The following is a 23434-nucleotide window of genomic DNA, read 5'->3' on the forward strand; positions in this document are numbered from 1 at the left end:
TGTGAGATCAGATGCACAGGAGAGGAGACATCTGCAGAAGGTTTTTTAGACATGCTAAACATCCCACTCCCTAGTTCCCAACAATCATTAAAGGTCATCAACCCCTTAGTTATACTGACCGCTGGGCCTCTTCACTGGTCTTAGAGAGCATACTGTAGGAGTTCAAAAGCAAGACTAAGGCCAAATTCCCCCAAATATTTCATGTCAGAAATTGGTTTGTGTACCAAGTCACATAGTACCATCTACTGGCATAAACTGAGAATAGCAGGCTGGCAGTTTATTTCATTCACATCCACGGTGGATCATTTGATCATAAGAATAGAGCCATTTGAACCCCTCTGGTCTCAAATAGTCACCTGAAGGATAGGAAGTCTTTAGGAAGTCCTGATCTTTTTATCTCCATCTCTTCATTCAAAGACTCAATCATGGACACTCTTACTGACAGTTATGGCTGCTTCGCGTGATGTATTGTTGTCTCTATTTTCTTGCCCTTTGCGCTGTTGTCTGTGCCCAATAATGTTTGTACCATGTTTTGTGCTGCTACCATGTTGTGCTGCTTCCATAATGTGTTGTCATGTGTTGCTGCCATGCAATGTTGTTGTCTTAGGTCTCTCTTTATGTAGTGTTGTGGTGCGTTTTGCCCTACATATATATATTTTTTAATCCCAGCCCACGTCCCCACAGGAGGCCTTTAGGTAGGCCGTCATTGTAAATAAGATGTTGTTCTTAACTGACTTGCCTAGTTAAATAAAGGTTAAATAAAATAAAATAAAATCCTTTCTTACATACCTTGTCCGAAAGACAGGTGCGCCACGCAATCAATATGGATCAAGTTGATTTTGTGGTCAGGAAATGCAGGACTGGCACCGAGTAACTATTTAGAGTAACTGCTACTCCCCAACCCATTTTCTGTACTATAGTGTTTATGTACTGCCATAGAAATAGAAAGGGCATCTCCATTCAAGTCAATGATGGCATAATGGGTGGACATGCTAGCCATTTTGGGTGCACCCATGCCTAGGTTGAAGATGACAAAGGTTAAGACAACGGGATTCTAAATATCCCATAACTCTTTGCAACAATGGGACCAGCTATGGTAGCTAGCAACGTCCCTGGTAGCTAGCAACGGCGCTGGTCCCAGATTTGTACCTTTCAATCTGTGCTGTGATGTCTTGAGCCAACTCAACTGACATTACAAAAAATATATTCCATTGCATGAGCCTCGTCAGTTGGCATCATTTGAATGAACATTCTACATTACCATGGAAATTATTGCATCACAATACCAGGCAGCCATTGTGAGAGTACCATTAGTTTACATTTCAAATTACCAGGGTTAGAGCTTCCAAATCCATTCTATTCATTCTATTTCTATGTGTACTGCACTGTCTCTCTTTGTTAGAAAACAAACAAACATGAAATATTCATGTTGTTGACAGTGCTCCCGTCTCTTGGGTTACCCCCTGTATTACAATGGTTGATTATAGTAGATTGAGACGGCTGGATTGTGAGAAGTATTGTTAAAAAGGCCAGCTCCTTTAGACAGCTGTTCTAGCACTGGTCCTTCGAGCCGGATCATTTCTAGAATAGCTGTATGAAGCTGGCTTTTTAACGAGCACAATACCTTAAACACAAATCTATTGTTTTTGTAGTGTAATCTGGCCAAATCCAGCAATTCCACAGAACAACAGTAAATGGATAATAAGGGACAGCAGCCAGACTAACTCTCACCTCTGTTTTGTTCTTTTCAGAGTGGACAAGACCTTCTCCAGGGCCAGAAGCATATGGTGAGTTGCTCATCTTCTGATTCTGTGTCATGTAGAATCAGCTACAACACGTTCTAATCGAATGTACAGTGCATTCAGAAAGTATTCAGACCCCTTCCCTTTTTCCACATTTTGTAACGTTACAGCCTTATTCTAAAATGGATTCAATTAATTGTATTACTCATCAATCTACACACAATACCCCATAATGGCAAAATGAAAACAGGTTTAAAAAAATACAGAAATACCGTATTTATATAACCATTCACACCCTTTGCTATGAGACTCGAAATTGAGCTCAGATACATCCTGTTTCCATTGATCATCCTGGAGATGTTTCTACAACTTGATTGAAGTCCACCTGTAGTAAATTCAATTGATTGGACATGATTTGGAAAGGCTCACACCTGTCTACAGTGCCTTGCAAAAGTATTCATCCCCGTCTGCGTTTGTCCTATTTGGTTGCATTACAACCTGTAATTTTAATTGATTTTTATTTGGATTTCATGTAATGGACATATGCAAAATAGTCCAAATTGGTGAAGTGAAATGAAAAACTTTACTTGTTTAAATTTTTTTTTTTTTAAGTGGTGCGTGCATATGTATTCACCCCCTTTGCTATGAAGCCCCTAAATAAGATCTGGTGCAACCAATTACCTTCAGAAATCACAAAATTAGTTAAATAAAGAACATCTGTGTGCAATGTAAGTTTCACATGATCTGTCACATTAACTCCTTTAAGAAAGGGGCACCACCAAGCAAGCGGCACCATGAAGACCAAGGAGCTCTCCAAACAGGTCAGGGACAAAGTTGTGAAGAAGTACAGAACAGGGTTGGGTTATAAAAAAATATCAGAATCTTTGAACATCCCACGGAGCACCATTAAATCCATTATTTTAAAAAGGGAAAGAATATGGCACCACAACAAACCTGCCAAGAGAGAGCCGCCCACCAAAACTCACAGACCAGGCAAGGAAGGCATTAATCAGAGAGGCAATAAAGAGACCAAAGATAACCCGCACACTCCACAGAGCTGGGCTTTATGAAAGAGTGGCCAGAAAAAAGTCATTGCTTAAAGAAAAAAATAAGCAAACACGTTTGCTGTTCGCCAAAAGGCATGTGGGAGACTCTCCAAACATATGGAAAAAGGTACTCTGGTCAAATAAGACTAAAATTGAGCTTTTTGGCCATCAACGTAAACCCTATATCTGGCGCAAACCCAACACCTCTCATCACCCCGAGAACACTATCCCCACAGTGAAGCATGGTGGTGGCAGCATCATGCTGGGGGGATGTTATTCCATCGGCAGGGACTGGGAAACTTCTCAGAATTGAAGGAATGATGGATGGTGCTAAATACAGGGAAATTCTTGAGGAAAACCTGTTTGTCTTCCAGAGATTTGAGACTGGGACAGAGGTTCGCCTTCCAGCAGGACAATGACCCTAAGCATACTGCTAAAGCAACACTTGAGTGGTTTAAGGGGAAACATTTAGTCAAAGCCCAGACGTCAATCCAATTGAGAATCTGTGGTATGACTTAAAGATTGCGGTACACCAGCGGCACCCATCCAACTTGAAGGAGCTGGAGCAGTTTTCCCTTGAAGAATGGGCAAAAATCCCAGTGGCTAGATGTGCCAAGCTTATAGAGACATACCCAAAGAGACTTGCAGCTGTAATTGCTGCAAAAGGTGGCTCTCACTCAAGTTTTCAGGTTTTTTTTCATATAAAGAATATTTTGCATCTTCAAAATGATAGGCATGTTGTGTAAATCAAATGATACAAACCCCCCAAAAATCTATTTTAATTCCAGGTTGTAAAGCAACAAATTAGGAAAAATGCCAAGGGGGGTGAAGACTTTCGCAAGCCACTGTATATAAGGTCCCACAGTTGACAGTGTATGTCAGAACAAAAACCAAGCCATGAGGTCGAAGGAATTGTCCGTAGAGCTCCGAGACAAGATTGTGTCAAGGCACAGATCTGGGTAAGGGTACCAAAACATTTCTGCAGCATTGAAGGTGCCCAAGAACACAGTGGCCTCCTTCATTTTTAAATGGAAGAAGTTTGGCCAGACGGAAGCCGCTACTCAGGAAAAGGCACAGGATAGCCCTCTTGGAGTTTGCCAAATAGCACCTAAAGGACTCTTACCATGAGAAACAAGATTCTCTGGTCTGATGAAACCAAGATTGAACTCTTTGGCCTGAATGCCAAGCGTCACATCTGGACGAAACCTGGCACCACCCCTACGGCGAAGCATGGTGCTGGCAGCATCATGCTGTGGGGATGTTTTTCAGTGGCAGGGACTGGAAGACTAGTCAGGATCGAGGGGAAGAAGGAATGGATCAAAGTACAGAGAGATCGTTGATGAAAACTTGCTCCAGAGCGCTCAGGACCTGAGACTGGGGCGAAGATTCACCTTCTAACAGGACAATGACCCTAAGCACACAGCCAAAACAACTCAGGAGTGGCTTTCGAAACAATTCTCTTAATGTCCTTGAATAGCCCAAGCAGAGCAAGGATTTGAACCCGATCGAACATCTCTGGAGAGACCTGAAAATAGCTGTGCAGCGACGCTCCCCATCCAATCTGATAGAGCTTGAGAGGATCTGCAGAGAAGAAGGAGATGATTGTGAACTACATGAAAAAGAGGACCGAGCACACCCCCAATCTCATCGACGGGGCTTCAGAGGAGCAGGTTGAGAGCTTCAAGTTCCTTGGTGTCCACATCACCAACATCCAAGCACACCAAGACAGTTGTGAAGAGGGCACAACAAAACCTATTCCCCCTCAGGAGACTGAAAAGATTTGGCATGGGTCATGGGACCCTCAAAAGGTTCTACAGCTGCACCATCGAGAGCATCCTGACTGGTTGCATCACTGCCTGGTATAGCAACTGCTCGGCCTCCAACCGCAAGGCACTACAGAGGGTAGTGCGAACAGCGCAGTACATCACTGGGGCCAAGCTTCCTGCCATTAAGGACCTCTATACCAGGCAGTGTCAGAGAAAGATCCTAAACATTGTCCAAGACTCCAGCCACCCTAGTCATAGACTGTTCTCTCTCCTGCGGTACCGGAGAGCCAAGTCTAGGTCCAAGAGGCTTGTAAACAGCTTCTATTCCCAAGCCATAAGACTCCTGAACACCTAATCAAATGGATACCCAGACTACTTGCATTGCCCCCCCCCTCTTTAACACCGTTGCTACTCTCTGTTGTTATCCTCTATGCATAGTCACTTTAATATCTCCACCTACATGTAAACTCAGCAAAAAAAGAAACGTCCCTTTTTCAGGACCCTGTCTTTCAAAGATAATTCGTAAAAATCCAAGTAACTTCACAGATCTTCATTGTAAATGGTTTAAATACTGTTTCCCATGCATGATCAATGAACCATGAAAAATAAATGAACATGCACCTGTGGAACGGTCGTTAAGACACTAACAACTTACAGATGGTAGGCAATTAAGGTCACAGTTAAGAAAACTTAGGACACTAAAGAGGCCTTTCTACTGACTCTGAAAAACACCAACAGAAAGATGCCCAGGGTCCCTGCTCATCTGCGTGAATGTGCCCTAGGCATGCTGCAAGGAGGCATGAGGACTGCAGATGTGGCCAGGGCAATAAATTGCAATGTCCGTACTGTGAGACGCCTAAGACAGCGCTACAGGGAGACAGGACGGACAGCTGATCGTCCTCGCAGTGGCAGACCACTTGTAACAACACCTGCACAGGATCGGTACATCCGAACATCACACCTGCGGGACAGGTACAGGATGGCAGCAACAACTGCCCGAGTTACACCAGGAACGCACAATCCCTTCATCAGTGCTCAGACTGTCCGCAATAGGCTGAGAGAGGCTGGACAGAGCTTGTAGGCCTGTTGTAAGGCAGGTCCTCACCAGACATCACCAGCAACATCGTCGCCTATGGGCACAAACCCACCGTTGCTGGACCAGACAGGACTGGCAAAAAGTGCTCTTCACTGACGAGTCGCGGTTTTGTCTCACCAGGAGTGATGGTTGGATTCGCGTTTATTGGCGAAGGAATGAGCGTTACACCGAGGCCTGTACTCTGGAGCGGGATCGATTTGGAGGTGGAGGGTCCGTCATGCTCTGGGGCAGTGTGTCACAGCATCCTCGGACTGAACTTTTTGTCATTGCAGGCAATCTCAAAGCTGTGCGTTACAGGGAAGACATCCTCCTCCCTCATGTGGTACCCTTCCTGCAGGCTCATCCTGACATGACCCTCCAGGATGACAATGCCACCAGCCATACTGCTCGTTCTGTGAGTGATTTCCTGCAAGACAGGAATGGCAGTGTTCTGCCATGGCCAGCGAATGGCCCGGATCTCAATCCCATTGAGCACGTCTGGGACCTGTTGGATCAGACGGTAAGGGCTAGGGCCATTCCCCCCAGAAATGTCCGAGAACTTGCAGATGCCTTGGTGGAAGAGTGGGCTAACATCTCACAGCAAGAACTGGCAAATCTGATGCAGTCCATGAGGAGGAGATGCATTACTTAATGCAGCTGGTGGCCACACCAGATACTGACTGTTACTTTTGATTTTGACCCCCCCCCCCCCCACAGTATTCCATTTCTGTTAGTCACATGTCTGTGGAACTTGTTCAGTTTATGTCTGTTGTTGAATCTTGTTATGTTCATACAAATATTTACACGTTAAGTTTGCTGAAAATAAACACAGGAGACAGTGAGAGGATGTTTCTTTTTTTGCTGAGTTTACATATTACCTCAACTAAACGGTGCCCCCGCACATTGACTCTGTACCGGTACCCCCCTGTATATAGTCTCGCTATTGTTATTTCACTGCTGCTCTTTAATTACTTGTTACTATTGTTTCTTATTCTTATCCGTATTTTATTTTTTTAACTGCATTGTTGGTTGGGGGCTTGTAAGTAAGCATTTCACTCTAAGGTTTGCACTGTTGTATTCGGCGCATGTGACTATTAACATTTTATTTGATTTGAAGAATGGGAGAAAGTGCCAAGCTTTTAGCGTCTTACCCAAGAAGACTGAAGGCTATAATCGCAGCCAAAGGTCCTTCAACAAATTAATGAGTCAAGGGTCTGAATACTTATGTAAATATGAATTTCATTTATTATAATTTGTTTTACATTTGCCAGCATTTCTAAAAACCTGTTTTTGTTTTGTCGTTATAGGGTATCGTGTGTAGATTGATGTGTGTAGTTTTTCCAAATTCACTGAATGCCATTTAAGAGACGCTTTTCTTCAAAGCGACTTACAGGCATGCATGTATACATTTTTACGTATGGGTGGTCCCAGGAATCAAACCCACTATCCTGGCATTGCAAGTGCCATGCTCTACCAACTGAGCTACAGAGGACCACATTGTCCACAAGTTGCAGTATATTTGAGAGATACACTATATATACAAAGTATATTGACACCCCTTCAAATTAGTGGATTAGGCTATTTTAGCCACACCCATTGCTGACAGGTATATAAAATGGAGCACACAGACATGTAATCTCCATACACAAACATTAGCAGTAAAATGGCCTTACTGAAGAGCTCAGTGACTTTCAACATGGCACCATCATAGGATGCCACCTTTCCAAGAAGTCAGTTTGTCAAATTTCTGCTCTGCTAGAGCTGCCCCGGTTAACTGTAAGTACTGTTATTGTGAAGTGGAATCATCTAGGAGCAACAACGGCTCAGCCGTGGAGTGGTAGGCCACACAAACTCACAGAATGGGAAGAAAAAAAAATTGCCTGTCCTCAGTTGCAACACTCACTACTGAGTTCCAAACTGCCTCTGGAAGCAACATCAGCACAATAACTTTTTGTCGGAAGCTTCATGAAATGGGTTTCCATAGCCAAGCAGCCGCACACAAGCCTAAGATCACCATGCGCAATGCCAAGCGTCAGCTGGAGTGGTGTAAAGCTCGCCGCCATTGGACTCTGGAGCAGTGGAAACGCGTTCTCTGGAGTGATGAATCACGCATCATCATCTGGGAGTCCGATAGATTTATCTGGGTTTGGTGGATGCCAGGAGAACACTGCCTGCCCGAATGCATAGTGCCAACTGTAAAGTTTGGTGGAGGAGGTATAATGGGGCTGTTTTTCACGGTTCGAGTTAGGCCCCTTAGTTCCAATGAAGGGAAATATTAACGCTACATCAGATAATGACATTCTAGACGATTCTGTGCTTCAACTTTGTGGCAACAGTTTAGGAAGGCCCTTCCCTGTTTCAGCATGACAATGCCCCCTTGCATAAAGCGTGGTCCATAAATAAATGGTTTGTCGAGATCGGTGTGGAAGAACTTGACTGGCCTGCACAGAGCCCTGACCACAACCCCATCGAACATCTTTGGGACGAATTGGAATGCCGACTGCGAGCCAGGCCTAATCGCCCAATCTCACTCATGCTCTTGTACTAAATGGAAGCAAGTCCCTGCAGCAATATTCCAACATCTAGTGGAAAGCTTTCCCAGTAGACAGGAGGCTGTTATAGCAGCAAAGGGGGGACCAACTCCTAATTAATGCCCATGATTTTGGAATGAGATGTTCGACGAGCAGGTGTCCACATACTTTTGGTCATGTAGTGTACATTCAGGTGAATGAAAAGTAAGGCTTTTGGCTCTCTACAGGGCATTCAGTTTGTGAGACACTAGTGAGACACTAGTAATATGATACGAACTTGAACAGTTTCACTTAAGAGGCAACAGAGTAAGCAAGATAAATGAGCCACTGAGAGAGACGACGAGCATGGGACACTGTCCCGCCCAATCGCTCTCCCTGCCTGCAGTCCCCCTCCCAGGTCCCGTTGCCACAGTAACTGCAGGCAGGCACTGCCTAACTGTTCTGCAGTGTTGGCAGGATAGGGTGGTGCTGATGCGCAGGCAAGGTGAGGCTGAGGCTCTGTTCTGATGCGGAGTGGACCTGGCACCGGCACTGCAGACACACAGACAGGAGCAGATGGAGCACACCTCTCCCTGGCTGTCCTGAAGGTTGAAGGGTAGCACTGGATGTCCTGGATGTCAGCCCGACCTCCATCCCTCTCTCTCTGGGTGACCGCACCAGGATAGTGCCTCTCTGCCTTGTCCCTGTGAGAGTACGCCCTCAGGACCCTCCATTCTCTGTCGGGTTGAGCCAGGCCTGCATTACTCAACACTACCTGGAACACAGGAGGAGTGGGAGTGGGAGTGGGACCGGCACTTCCTGACACTGCAGAGCACGTAATGCAAGGATGGAGTCAGACAGTTTGGGAATACAGTGTTTTATAAAATTTCTGTTGTAATACTTATTAGCTGAATGTAATTTAGTGGGCAATAGTAGCCTTGCGTTGGTCTGCGCAACCTCTTTCTCTGGGCTGAAGAATTCCTTGGTAGTCCGGATCAACCCTTGGAACAAAAAAGCATGGCCAACTGGGCGGAGCGGAGTTGAAAGTTGAATGACACAGGCTGTACCTGGTATCAGCTATCCTCAAAGTCCTTTCTCAACGTCTCTCCAATGTGGAAAAAAAACAAATTGCTAACAAAGCCAAGGGGATCGTCTGGCTGCATTTACATTTCAGGCTTGGACAGAGGGCTTCCAGAAAGTTCTGTTTGTTTTGTAGGCCCACATAGAGGTCTTGTTGCAGGAAGCCAGCCTGCTGAAACAACACACAGTACAAGGTATTATAGAGAAGCCTAGTGCTCTATTACCCTCTAAACAAGGACAATTAAAGCACAAGACACCAACATGCCTTGCTCACCTTTCCGAATTGGAAGGCCCAAAAAATTCTGGTGAGTTTACCTTTTGTTTGTGCGATAGAAAGGAATTCTTCCATTGTTTTTGCATGTAGAAATAGCAAGGGCATTTGCTGTGCATAATCACATATTGATAAGGGTATTTGTTGACCCACTTCACTTGGGATAAGCCTGAAGACGCCAGATTATAATTCACCAAGTGCAGATAACCTTGTGTTCAGACCTTTGATTGGCCCATTGGCAAACCATATCAGCAAATTGGAATTTGATTGGAAGCAGATGCTGCTAAAATGCTAGCGTGATTTTCTCTACTTCTTCATAATGGTGCCAGTTTTTATTTCTCAGGTAGACGGCTTACTTCCTACAACAGACATTTGGGATAAATGGCACTTTTGTTGATTTGCAATCTCCTCTGTGACCAGTCTGTTTCACCCTATCTGTCTTCCCTTTGAGCTATTTAGGTTAGTGCCTGTACCTACCTGAGACATTAGCATTAATACTGAGCTGTGCAGTAAAGACAGTTTGAGAGTGATTAGCTCCCCTCATGCTGTATGGGCTCATTAGCATTTACTGTGGAACCAGGATTCAGCCCTCTGTGTTTGCTCAATGTCATGTCATATACTGCATAGGACGGCTCAAGGCTTATAAGGGCTCAGGTCAATCTATATCACTATGAAGTGCAACCAAAATGTTTAGATCTGTTATGGACAAAGTGAGGTTGGTTTCACTTAGCTGTGTCTATTTTCTTCCTATATCCCTCTGCAATGTGAAAGAGTATGTAGAGTAGAGTGATTGCAAACACCCTGAAGGGAATGAGAAGTTAGATAAAGGACAGAGCCAGTCTGTGAACGATCTACTGTCCATGCTTTCATCTCCCTTTATCATTCCTGCTGCTACTGCTGGATTTGAATAATCCTCTGGGAAACACCTGTGAATAACTCACAAGATATTATCATGGTCATCCACATATTTACTTGTTGTCAGATAAGGTCTTAGAGTGAGTACTTGTGTCACAGAAACAGCTGGACCCCCTTTAACCTGTGGCCGTCTCTCTAAAAGCCTCTGAAAGGGTTAGCAGTAATTGGTTGGAATCCCATGTTGGTTGGTAAGCTGACAGGGGAGAAAGATGGAAGATAGAGGATGAAGGGAGGAAGATAGGGGAGGAAAATAGAGGATGAAGGGAGGATGAAGGAAGAATGAATGGAGGAAAATGAAGGGATGAAGATGGAGGAAGATAAGGGATGAAGATGGAGGATGAAGGGAGGAAGATATGGAGGATGAAGGGAGGAAGATGGAGAATGAAGGGAGGAAGATGGAGAATGAAGGGAGGATGATGGGAGGAAGATGGAGGATGAAGGGAGGAAGATGGAGGATGAAGGGAGGAAGATGGAGGATGAAGGGAGGAAGATGGAGGATGAAGGGAGGAAGATGGAGGATGAAGGGAGGAAGATGGAGGATGAAAGAAGGAAGATAGGGGATGAAGGAAGGAAGATAGGGGATGAAGGAAGGAAGATAGGGGATGAAGGGAGGAAGATAGATGGAGGATGAAGGGAAGAAGATGGAGGATGAAGGGAGGAGGATGGAGGATGAAGGGTGGAAGATGGAGAGTGGAGTGCCTGAGGTGTTGTGTAAGAGGCTTCTCCCCCCTACCTCCCTCACCCTCCCTCCTAGACCACACTCCTCTCCTCCGTCCATGGAGCTAGGGATTAATGTGCCAGTCAGCCTGACATTGTGTAACTTCCTCTCCACTATGACTCCATCCGTTAGACTAACTCCTCATGTGCTGGACCCTGAGCCTCAACCAGGGCCATCCATGCCTAAGCTCCCCCCAGAGAGACCTCACACAGGCAGGCTACTCCTGCAGATACACTCACTATAAATACAGACCGCAGGGCCCAAGGTTTACACAACCACAACCTCTATCTCAAGGAAGGATACTGATTCTTGGAATCAGTTTTACAGGGGAACAAAATGTCATGCCCGTTGTCAAATGATCTGTTTCAAAGTATGCTTAAATGAGCAGAAACCCGCTAATTTGTTGAGGCATATTTCACAATATTACACTTCAGGCACGGTGGTTAAGAAAAGGGTGTTGTATGGGTGGTGTATGCTGTGACTTTGCCTGTGGTTGTATGCCCTCTAGTGACCAAGTGTACCCTACCCAATGGATTCAGCCTCAAGCTTGAAAGTCTAAAAGATTTGCATTCAGGAAATTGATTTTGTCATTATGTTCTGTGAACACCCACTGCTGAACCCTCCCTCTGTTTAGGGTAAACTGATGTTAGAGATGTCATTGTGCATGCTCCTCTATTTGTGTACTCTCCAGGACCAGTGAAGAGGCCCAGCAGTCACTGAGTATGTAACCCAGGCTTACAGATGTAGGAACTTCATTTGATCACCCTCTTGCAGGAGAACTTTCCTGCAGTGCAAGACTTTTAAAATGTGTTGTGTATTTCAGGTTTAAAAAGGCTTCCACTTTTTCAATTTTGGCCTTTTCCCTTACGAAAAATGTATTAACCACTACAAATCTTTCCATGAATTATAATCCACATAATAATTCACATTTCCTGTTGCTGCAGGATTAATCTCCTGTTGTGGTAAACTGGTTCGAATTAAGATGTCACCTTGCATGTGCACACTCCTCTGTGCATGTAGCTAGCTGAGTTGTCTGGCTGGCAGAGAGCGGGGGACAGGGGGGGAGAACACTGTCATACCCAATCAGCCAAGACGTTCTATCTGTGTCTCCTTCAGCCCGCTGTCTGTCCTGTCTGACTAAATATAGCAAGAGAGAAACAGGCTACCCCCTGGTTCTATCTTCTCACAGACACACCAGTCCAAATACAGTCAATCACATTGATTTATAAAGCCCTTTTTACATCAGCTGATGTCACAAAGTGCTTATACAGAAACCCAGCCTAAAACCCCAAACAGCAAGTAATGCAGGTGTAGAAGCACGGTGGCTAAGAAAAGCTCCCTAGAAAGGCAAGGACCTAGTAAGAAACCTAGAGAGGAACCAGGCTCTGAGGGGTGGCCAGTCCTCTTCTTGCAGTGCCGGTGGAGATTATAAGAGTTCATGGTCATTAAGGCCAGATTGTTCTTCAATATGTTCAAAAGTTCATAGATGACCAGCAGGGTCAAATAATAATCCCAGTGGTTATACAGGGTGCAGCAGTTAAGCACCTCAAGAGTAAATAAATGGCAGTTGGATTTTCTTAAACGAACATTGAGGTCAAGACACCAGGTGTGGTAATCTTGACACAAAACTTTGTTCTTTTCTCATTTGATATCGAGTTTGAATTTGTCACATTAGAAGAAGTCATTTGGTAGCCTTTTGGGCAGTTTAGTCTTATTTTCCCCTTAAAGCGGCAATCAGCAGTTGAAACAATAACAAAGGTATCCCTGCCTCTGTTTCAGCAAAAAGCTACGGGATGGGGCTGGAGAAATGATAGTTTTAACCAAGTATTGAATTGTGAGGCTATATAGTGTTTGTTTAAATATCCTTTATTTGGAGTTAAACAAATGTATATTTGGGGTTATGATGGGGTACGACAGTTGAACTAAGCTCATGAAGCATTTTATAAGTTATATTCTTCAAGAATATAACTTAAAGAATCAATGGGTGCATATCATTAATTTACAAGTCAAACAATGTATTTAACAACTGCAGATTGCCCCTTCAATATTATTATCCTGTGTGTTAACGTCTTTGAACATGTACACACTTCCTATATGATATTTTTACCTTTATTTAAACAGTGAGTCACCATTGAGACCTGGGTCCCTTTCACAAGGGAGCCCTGCACATCCAATTCATAGACAAATCAAATCTAAATGAGATTATTAAGTAAGCTAAAATACAGTACAACAAGCAATCAAGAGAAACAGACACATTCCTCAGCAAATAGTTCCCCAATCAATATTTGTAATTGCCCAAGCGGCATCAGAGCGTCCAATTGCAGTGTATTTTGCAGTTGGTTCCAACAATGAGGAGATTTAAAACTGAAGACGGATTTACCTAATTTGGTGGAGACACAAGGAACTTCAAGAGTTAACCAACCCTGTGACCAGGTCTGGTATCTCATGTTTTTTTTATGCTTGAACAACAAAGTTAGATAAGTTGGCTTTGCACATTAAGGTCCTTTAAGGATGAATCATCTGTGATGTGTGTGGATTGTTAAACAGCAATAGGATGTCCTTTGTGGGAAGGTTAGATACAGGAGAATTTGTGTTTTAAGCCGACAGAGGCCAGACACTGAGCTGAGGTTAGATGATTCCAGTACATTTTACACTTTACTTCCTGTTTAGAGGAGCTTTAAAGACATGCTCCAGTACTTTGGCGACTAAGAAAGTATTTTTTAAACCTCCCACTTTGGGCTGGTTGTGTCAGTGTGTAGTTCATACATGCATAATCTATAAGCAGAATTACTGCCATACATTGCAGGGCGGGCCCAACAGCTCAGTGGACACAGCAGAGAGCGCAAGAGAGAGAGAGAGACCAATGATGTGATGCACATATCTGTACATATCTGCACATATGTGAATTAGTACGCAATTTTCTGGGATCACTTTGTCTCGTGAGTGCTACTTTCAGAACTACTGGCTAAAAAGTATTCCAAAGTACTGGAGAATCTCTTTAAGTATCTACATGGGGATGTAATCCATTTACCTGCACTACGCTGCAGGGATTTTATCTTCCAATTTTGTTATTGTTATCTGATTGACTGACAGACAGCACTCAGTGATAACGAAGGAGGATCCAAGTTTCCTAGCAGAATAATACATCACAACAGAGAGATATAAGTGACTGTTTTTGTTTCCCACTATTGTTTAAAAGGCATCTTGGTGATTTCCCTAGGGTGTTATTTTCCAGGAATATCTGGGCAGGCAGGGAGGGAGGGAGGCAGCTGCAGTGAAAACATTGGGGATTGGGAATCTAAAGCTGCAAGAGAGAGGATATGGTTTATTGAGAATCACCTGCTCTTTTTAATGCATACTAATGATACAGGCAACTGTCAGCGGGAGGCAAAGGTAAATAAGGTGCATGTAGGATGCTGGTCTCACACAACATTGCTCACAAATGGAATACTTTGCTTAGTCATTCAACATATCGAAAGAGCTAACATTTTGAAAGAGCAATTGTTTGTATTTTGTCTTCCAACAGATTGTCATTGTATCATGACTTACAAGTGGCCCCATTTGTATATATTTGAAAGCACAAGAGTCATGCTTCAAGCTTTCCCAGACTGTGCTATGTTTGCCATGGCAGCCAAACACTTTAACTCTTGATAAGGATTAAGGAACAACTAAGAGAACTGTTATCTTATTGTTAAATGACAGGCCAAATGGACCTTCCCAAATGGCTTTTGTTGAGGAACCAATTAAGAATGACTCTGTCAGACTAATCTACCTTTTGACTGCGGTCCAATATTAGCAAGATCTGCTGTCTCTTAAGGCTAGAAGTAGTTTTCATTTGGAAGGGGAGATTATGGTCTTAAAACGCACTATGCTGCCAGAGGAGAATGTTGAGAATGATGCACTTTTAGTAGGATATGCAGTTCATCATATCTGCCTAGAGGTGACCTGTGTGTCGCATTGCTCTGAGCGGATGGGATAGGACATAGCATGCTAGCGTGTGTGATGCCTGTGACACATGATGCCTGGCTCCGTGCAGGAAAAACACACGGAGAGACGAATACTATTGCACCCATGATGAGTACTTGAATTGTAATGTTTACGATAAAAAAAACTCAGAAATGTGCATGCGCATCATCTTTTGAAACACACACACACACACACACACACACACACACACACACACACACACACACACACAGAGGAGACAATGATGCATCACCTCAGCTCCCATCCCTCTGAAATTGTACCCATTCCGGCCAGCTCTATCACACCGCCTGGGGGCTGGGGGCCAGTGGCTGGGGTGGGTGTGAAGATTTCAAGGGCCCCTGAAGGGAGCAGGTGGATCTCAGTCCACAACACATACGGACTGCTCCTGTCTGTGGCTGTTAGAGGAAAAGGAAGGACAGGGTAGTACAGGAGTGACTGGTGTCAGCCAGACCAGAACAGACCGGACCAAAGCAGAGCAGGGCAGCAGGTGATGTTGTCATGTGACCTATTTAGAACAGATTAAGCCAGAGGCTGACTGAAAACATCTGAGCTCCTCATTGTCATGATGCTAATGTATTAGAGGAATGGGGGGAACATGGGGACCATGGAGGACATGCAGAACATCTGCTACATACATTTAAAATGTATGTAGCAGATTTCCTCCTTTTCTTTAAATATCAGTGGGTTTTTGGGGGGGTTGTTGGTGTTTGATTGAAATGCTTGTTGACCCCGGGAGGGAATAGTGTAGTGTGGGCCGGCCATTCGTTGGTCCAATTCCTCCCGAGGTGATGCTGGAGCGTGTTACCTTGCCTGGGCTGGGATGTTCAGTCCCTCCTTCTCTCATTGACCTTTATTACACAACATTCATACATACTGTACATGATGTCCCATCTGTTCTCTCCTCCTCTCCTCACCTCCCTGGCCCCTTCACAGCAGGGTCATCTGGGCTGAGGGAGGGATGGGGGGGATGTAGTGACAGAGGGAGGGAGGGAGGGCTATCACACCACTCAAACCCCTAATCAACATCAATAGACCATCTGTTATCCCAGGCAGAGCAATATGAACACTATAATAGTTAATCTATCAACTGTGATAGGTCACATTGATCACAGTGGAAGATGTAGAGAGCAGCTGACCTGCTCATTCCTTAAGTTTTATCAAAGCTTGAAGTGGTAAAATGTATCCAGTTTTTCCTGTGAGAAATACAGTATCTGCTGTTCCGGATATTTCTCAGCACATGTAAGCTCTCTATGAGAAAAGAGCAGCTGAGAGAGATTGAGCGTTGAGCAGCCCATCAGTTCTGTAATACTGAGCTCTGATTTGTTGGCATGTTTTCCATGCCTCAGATCCCGTGTGTGATGTGTCTGTGATGGGGTTGTGCACCCCGGGCCAGGCCGGGCAGGCTGCTCTGGGGTCAACGGATGGTCACACGCAGCCAGCCACCCAGAGACAGATCTCACAGATCCATCCATCCAAGCAATATACTTCTCCCTGCCTCTCTCTGACACACCAGCAAATGAGACACGGAAAGCCAGAAGGTAACATAGTGGTTTCTTCATCTTCATCATAAATTGACAAACCTGCAGTGTGGCACATTTTTACATACATTCTGGCAATATTAATTTATACTTCCCCATACAATGAAGTGGGGTTCAGGATCAGGTATCTTGTTGTTGGTGCTCAGCCAACTGTGTACATATTCCAGAGGATGACTCAATCTGGCTGTGTGGAGCCAACCAGTGCAATGCTACTTTGCCTAAAGCCCAGAATGGCTGGCTGCTGCTGCTGGAAGGAAGACATGAAGGAAGACAAGTCTGGCACAGACTTTTTAACCAAGTCTCAGTAATAATAAAAACGTACGTGTTGGTTTGAGAAGCCAGAATTACAATAAGATCCATTTTCACAATTAAAGTGGTGGGAAAAGTACCCAATTGTCATACTTTAGTAAAAGTAAATATACCTTAATAGAAATTGACTCAAGTAAAAGTGAAAGTCACCCAAGTACACTTAAGTATCAAAAGTAAAAGTAAAATTTAAATTATTTATATTAAGTAAAATCAGACAGCACCATTTTCTTTTTTTAATGTATTTTTATTTTTATGGGCAGCCAGAGGAACACTCCAACACTCAGACATCATTTACAAATAAAGCATTTGTGTTTAGTGAGTCCTCTGGATCAGAGGGAGAAGGGATGGCCAGGGATGTTCTCTTGATAAGTCCGTGAATTGGATCATTTTCCTGTCCTGCTAAGCATTCAAAATGTAACGAGTACTTTTGGGTGTCGGGGAAAATGTATGCAGTAAAAAGTACATTTTTTTTACATTAATGTAGTGAAGTAAAAATAAAAGACCCATCTTGTTGCACTTAGCGGGACTATCATTTGTTTTTCAAGAGGACAATGACCCAACACACCTCCAGGCTGTTTAAGGGCTATTTGACCAAGAAGGAGAGTGATGGAGTGCTGCATCAGATGACCTGACCTCCACAATCACCCAACCTCAACCCAATTGAGATGGTTTGGGATGAGTTGGACCGCAGAGTGAAGGAAAAGCAGTGCTCAGCATATGTGGGAACTCCTTCAAAGGGTGACTACTTTGAAGATTCTGAAATATAAAATATATTTAGGATTTGGTAAACCCTTTTTTTGGTTACAACATGATTCCTTATGTGTTATTTCATAGTTTTGATGTCTTCACTATTATTCTACAGTGTAGAAAGAAAAACCCTTGAATGAGTAGGTGTGTCCAAACTTTTGACTGGTACTGTATATGTACTGAGTGTGTCTGATGCTCAGCAAAAAAAGAAATGTCCCTTTTTCAGGATCCTGTCTTTCAAAGATAATTAGTAAAAATCATAATTTCACAACTTGTAAAGGGTTTAAATACTGTTTCCCATGCTTGTTCAATGAACCATAAACAATGAATGAACATGCACCTGTGGAACGGTCGTTAAGACACTAACAGCTTACAGGTAGGCAAGTAAGGTCACAGTTATGAAAACTTAGGACACTAAAGAGGCCTTTCTACTGACTCTGAAAAACACCAAAAGAAAGATGCCCAGGGTCCCTGCTCATCTGCGTGAACGTGCCTTAGGCATGCTGCAAGAAGGCATGAGGACTGCAGATGTGGCCAGGGCAATAAATTGCAATGTCCGTACTGTGAGACGCCTAAGACAGCGCTACAGGGAGACAGAACGGACAGCTGATCGTCCTCGCAGTGGCAAACCACGTGTAACAACACCTGCACAGGATCGGTACATCCAAACATCACACCTGCGGGACAGGTACAGGATGGCAACAACAACTGCCCAAGTTACACCAGGAATGCACAATCCCTCCATCAGTGCTCAGACTGTCCGCAATAGACTGAGCGAGGCTGGACTGAGGGCTTGTAGGCCTTTTGTAAGGCAGGTCCTCACCAGACATCACCGGCAACAACGTTGCCTATGGGCACAAACCCGTCGCTGGACCAGAGAGGACTGACAAAAAGTGCTCTTCACTGACGAGTCGCGGTTTTGTCTCATCAGGAGTGATGGTCGGATTCGCGATGACCCTCCAGCATGACAATGCCACCAGCCATACTACTCGTTCTGCTCGTTCTGTTCCCAACCCTCCTCCTCTCACTGCTGCTGACCTTTGCGGATTCTGCCGTTATGCTCCTGAAGTTGGCGGCAATAGGCTACACCAGGGGTTGGCAACCTTTTCCATTTGGAGTGCCAATTTATTTTACAATTGCATGCCAATTATGATTTTCATATGCACATTTCCGTGGAACAATTTCATTTATTTTACAATAGTCTTTGTATCTCAAAATCATTGTCATGTGGTTAATTGAAATTCTATCTAAATGAAAATGATTGAAATCTACATTGCATCAAATATTATGGGCCCTCAGTTTCCCACACCAGTGAGCTCGGGACAGACACAGCTGTAGGCTATTTGTGCAAGGGATAAGAAGTAATCAGGTATTTTATGACATGTTTCTCGTTGATGCCGAGTGGTAGAAATACATTGAGGAACTATTGGCATTCTCAATGGATTCTATAAACACGCTTTGTTTACCTGCTGTTTGAGGTGAAGAAAAAATTACTTTTGTTTTGACAATCATAAATACTATTAGACATCCCCAAATGGGCATATTTATAGGCCCACATTAGCATGCAGACCAGGTAGCCTAGGCCTGCTTCTTTATGCGTAATCAGGTGCGTGTCCTTACCCATCATTGACAGGTGTGCTCCAAACAAAAGACAATTAATAAATTGACAAAACTCGTAAATGAAATGAAATAAACCAAAACGTGTTTCTCACAAGTGTAGCATAGGTTGTGAACTCTGCAAACAAACAAACAAACAACTGTAATAATAATATATTGAATGCATTAACAGAAATTTCTGTAACCAAACAAGCACTGTAGATAAGAAATGATGGAAATTAACCGTACCTGTTGGCCATTACTGGGGATATATGTTATGTGGAATTGATAGACACTAACAATCAAAGGGCAAACAATTCACACAATGAAGTTATGAAACAATGAATGCGAACGAAATGGCAGGAAAGAGACGTGCCTTTGTGCATCTTAGCCACACTCCCCTTCTTCTTGGACCATGGAATCCTCAATGAATAGAATTCTTTTGCAACTGCTTGACTAAAGCAATCTCGGTTGTATTGACCAAACAATCGACCAGTCACGTAAACAGGGTCAGCCCTAAGAGGGATGTTGTCGCCCGGTTGTTTTGATGTTGGCGATTACCTGCCTGTCATCGGGGTCTCCAGGACCAGAGCAGAGTCCTGGGGCCTGACAGTCCCGTTCCAGCGGTGCAAATCTTTTTACCAGGCGAGCGACTCCTCCAAGGCCGGAAAGGCTCCCTCGGGCCCTTTCACCTAACCACATCTGCCCAGTATCTGTGGTGAAGTGGAGTCGATTGAGCCACCTGTTCTGAGAAGTGGGACAGATTGACTTCGACCGACTCTCCACCACCTTGGGCGAGAGAGATGTTCAGCGACGAGATATGTTTAGCCTGGGCTAGAGCTACCTTGGTGAACTCACCAATGAGAGTCTCCTTATTGTTCAGGTTAGCTGGGGAATGCCCCTCTGCAGCCGCCCGATATCATCCATCATCCGGTCACACAAAAGGCACATTTTCCAGACACCCCTGTTCCGTATGCTGTCTGTCCTTCTGGTTAGTGAACATCTCACAGCAGTAACATTCGACACTCAATGGTTGGCCATTGATATCCATTGGATAGCCGTCGGTAGCCATAATGCTACCGACGGAACAAAAATAACAAAGTAGGCTAGCCACAGCTAGCAGCCCTATAGCTTAAAGTCCAGTAAGGCGGTGTGTTCTATGAATAGCTCAAATAGGCTACAAAAACAAACAAAAAGACGAGTGCATCAGTTCGGAGCTGTACAGGCCGTCGGTCGATACACTCAAGTAAGTAAAATATAAAATAGCCTATAAATTAGGATAAAATAGCTCACAGACGAGTTGAACTACTCGCTCCAAACATAACTTGCGTCATCCCAGAATGCAATGCTGGGGAATATTATGATGGCACCTTGTGATCTTCCATCAGAGTGTGAAGGCCTTGAATGATGTAGAGACCATGTTGGTACAGTAGGTGAGGTTAGAGGTCAGAGAATAAGAGAGGGAAAGAGAGAAACAACGAGGGTCCTCCCAACGCCAATCGAATAAGCTGGGCATTGTTAGAGCTGTTCATGCTGAATGGACAGTAAATCTTTTGTTCACTTTTATTCTGGTATTGGGAAGTAAATCTGTGAGGATTACTTTTTGTAATGATTACTACAATACACAATTTTAAAGCCTGTAATCCTTTATCTCTCCTAGCATACCAAACACTACTAGTAGGATGAATCCTACTCCTGCATGACTGTGCTTCAAGGCACACATTTTAGTGAAAGCAGGTCCACTTGGTCCTTGACTCAGACTATGGGAAGAATAGAAAGGTCAGTGCACTCACTGGCAGACAGGTCAGACAGTTGATTAGTGTTCCTACGTACCCGAGGGGACAAACAAACATGCTTTAGGAGAAGAGAACATCGCCAGGGACATTAGGACTGGTGGGAGCGGAATATGGTTGGAGGACTTCAAAAGAAACGGACATTCAACATGTTCCAGTAATAGACAAAATATAAGCTTTTCCTTTTTATTGCAGGAGTGCAATCACTGATCATTTTAGTAATTAAAAGCTCTTCTGCTTGTAGCCTCTGACTCCACACTGTGGTACTACAAGGCAGAGTATGTTTCCTCTAGTATTCTCTCTTACTGGAAGAATAACTATAGAAACACACACTCAATATATGAAGTACACTATTCAGTGTGTGTGTGGGTGGGTGTAGGTGTGTTGTTGGTTGGGGTTAGGTGTGTGGGTGCGTAGATGCACGCATGCCTGTGTGTGTGCTTGTCTGCGTTTTTGCATGCGTCTGTCCCGTTGTCGGAGGAGACTCATCTGATTTGGTTGCCGGAGCAACCGGTCCTAGCTAGTGAGGCACGTTGTTTAATTAAGGTGAGGTGTATTCAGAGTAGAAGAGAACAAACCTCTAGAAAACTCAGAGCAGAGCGGCAGGCTTCACTCTCTCCCTTCTCTCTCTCTCTTATTTCTTTCTCCCAGTCCCAGTATGGGCGGGGAGGGGCACCGTGTCAGAGAGGGAGGGAGAAAGGAGAAGAGAGCTAAGAGCATTGAGAGAGAAAAATAATGAGAAAGGGAGTGTGTGAGAGAGCAGGTGTGTGACAGGCAGAGGCAGAGAGTAGAGAGAGAGTCCTAGCCATCTGCTTTTTAACAGGTCTCTGATAAATGTATCCAGGAGCAACACTGCTCACAGCTGACACAGAGTGAGTAACTTACTTTGCTCTTATTTCTGTTTCATCATGTTTGTTCTGATAGTACCTACGGCTTTTACTTTATGACCCTCTGATTTCATTCTGTAGCATTATATATAGGTTGGATTTGTTATGCAATCTGTGTTGTGTTGTGGTGGAGGGGATGAAGCTGTGGCAGCTTAGTGCTTCCTGCAAACTGATATGCAGGAGTTTTACATAGAGGGAGGGAGGGAGGCAGGGAGGGAGGCAGGGAGGGAGGCAGGGAGGCAGGCAGGGAGGCAGGCAGGGAGGCAGGCAGGCAGGCAGGCAGGCAGGCGCGTGCACAGAGCATATGTAATGTGTAGGGATGGTACCAGTATAGCAATACGTTTTCCAGGGCAAAAATGAAAACATGAAAGAGACCTCTTTGGTCCTTTAAAAACCTGTTGTATGTAGAATATTGTGTGTTGTAGCTTGGAAAATAAATACATGTGACTCTGGATGAGAACATAATGATGTCTGTTTCTAACATTAGGGCTGTTTTCCTAATTAGGTGAAATCCGCTTTGTGTTTTGTTTCCTTGCCATGATACTAAGGAGTTTCATGATACTGGTATGGTCGCGGCCCTAGTAAGGAGAGAGGAGAGGAGAGAGGAGTCTCCTCTACTGCTCTGACAGTTTGTGCGTGGTGTGTGGTGCATGGTACAGTGTGTTCCCTCTCTCCTGATTCATGTCATTGGGGAAGAATGAGTCATCTATATTAGAACAATGCACACTTGCAATCACTCACTCACGCGTGAGTAAGTCGCTAATCTCTTTCCGGTCTTCTGACAGATCTTCTCTCTCTAAATTACACATTTAAATGAAATACATCCCACAACCACCTGGACCACCTCCTCCTTAGGGAGTTAGTCTGCTGGCTGGTGTGTGTCACTCCAGCCCTGTCCATCCACTGTGTGTGTGCGTGCATGTGTGTGTCTGAGTGTGTGTGTGTGTGTGTGTGCACTCCGGCCCCGTGTCAGGTCTAATTAGCTGTGTTGGGCGGCTGAAGTCCTGTCTTGATCTCTCATGAGACAGACTGGAGCTGCCTGCATGGCCTCATTGAATTCCACTAAAGACACACTGGTTTCAGCCTCCTCTCCTCAAGAGACTAATGTCAATCAGGAGGGTCTCTCTTTCAGTTAGATGACGAGAGCTGCTATATCAACCACTCAGTCAGTCAGACAGTCAGACAGTCAGACAGTCAGACAGTCAGACAGTCAGACAGTCAGACAGTCAGTCAGTCAGACAGTCAGTCAGTCAGACAGTCAGACAGTCAGTCAGACAGTCAGACAGACAGACAGTCAGTCAGTCAGTCAGTCAGTCATACAGTCAGCCTGCTCCGTATACCTTTTTAAAACTAAACTGGTTGACAGCGGCTGGGAATCTGGTTTATTCAGACTCATCAACCAACTAACCCATAGCTCTACTAACCACTATATTCATTCGCAATTTTTAAACATC

General features: G+C 44.3%; 1 protein-coding gene across 7 annotated transcripts in view; it reads left to right on the top strand.

The window, feature by feature from the left end:
- The window catches only part of LOC115165759 (rap1 GTPase-activating protein 1), a 96256-nt gene that overhangs the window by 30707 nt on the left and 42115 nt on the right, over positions 1 to 23434 (top strand). For 5 of the 7 annotated variants that reach the window (XM_029719102.1, XM_029719105.1, XM_029719104.1 and 2 more), the window contains exon 2: positions 1752 to 1787. In XM_029719102.1, coding sequence (XP_029574962.1) covers positions 1752 to 1787 — 36 coding nt within the window. Of the gene's footprint in view, positions 1 to 1751; positions 1788 to 9406; positions 9525 to 21856; positions 21966 to 23434 lie in introns of those variants that run through there. The other 2 variants (XM_029719106.1, XM_029719108.1) reach the window with 2 other exon arrangements.

Source organism: Salmo trutta, chromosome 28, assembly GCF_901001165.1.
Source record: "Salmo trutta chromosome 28, fSalTru1.1, whole genome shotgun sequence".
Classification (NCBI taxonomy): Eukaryota; Metazoa; Chordata; class Actinopteri; order Salmoniformes; family Salmonidae; genus Salmo; species Salmo trutta.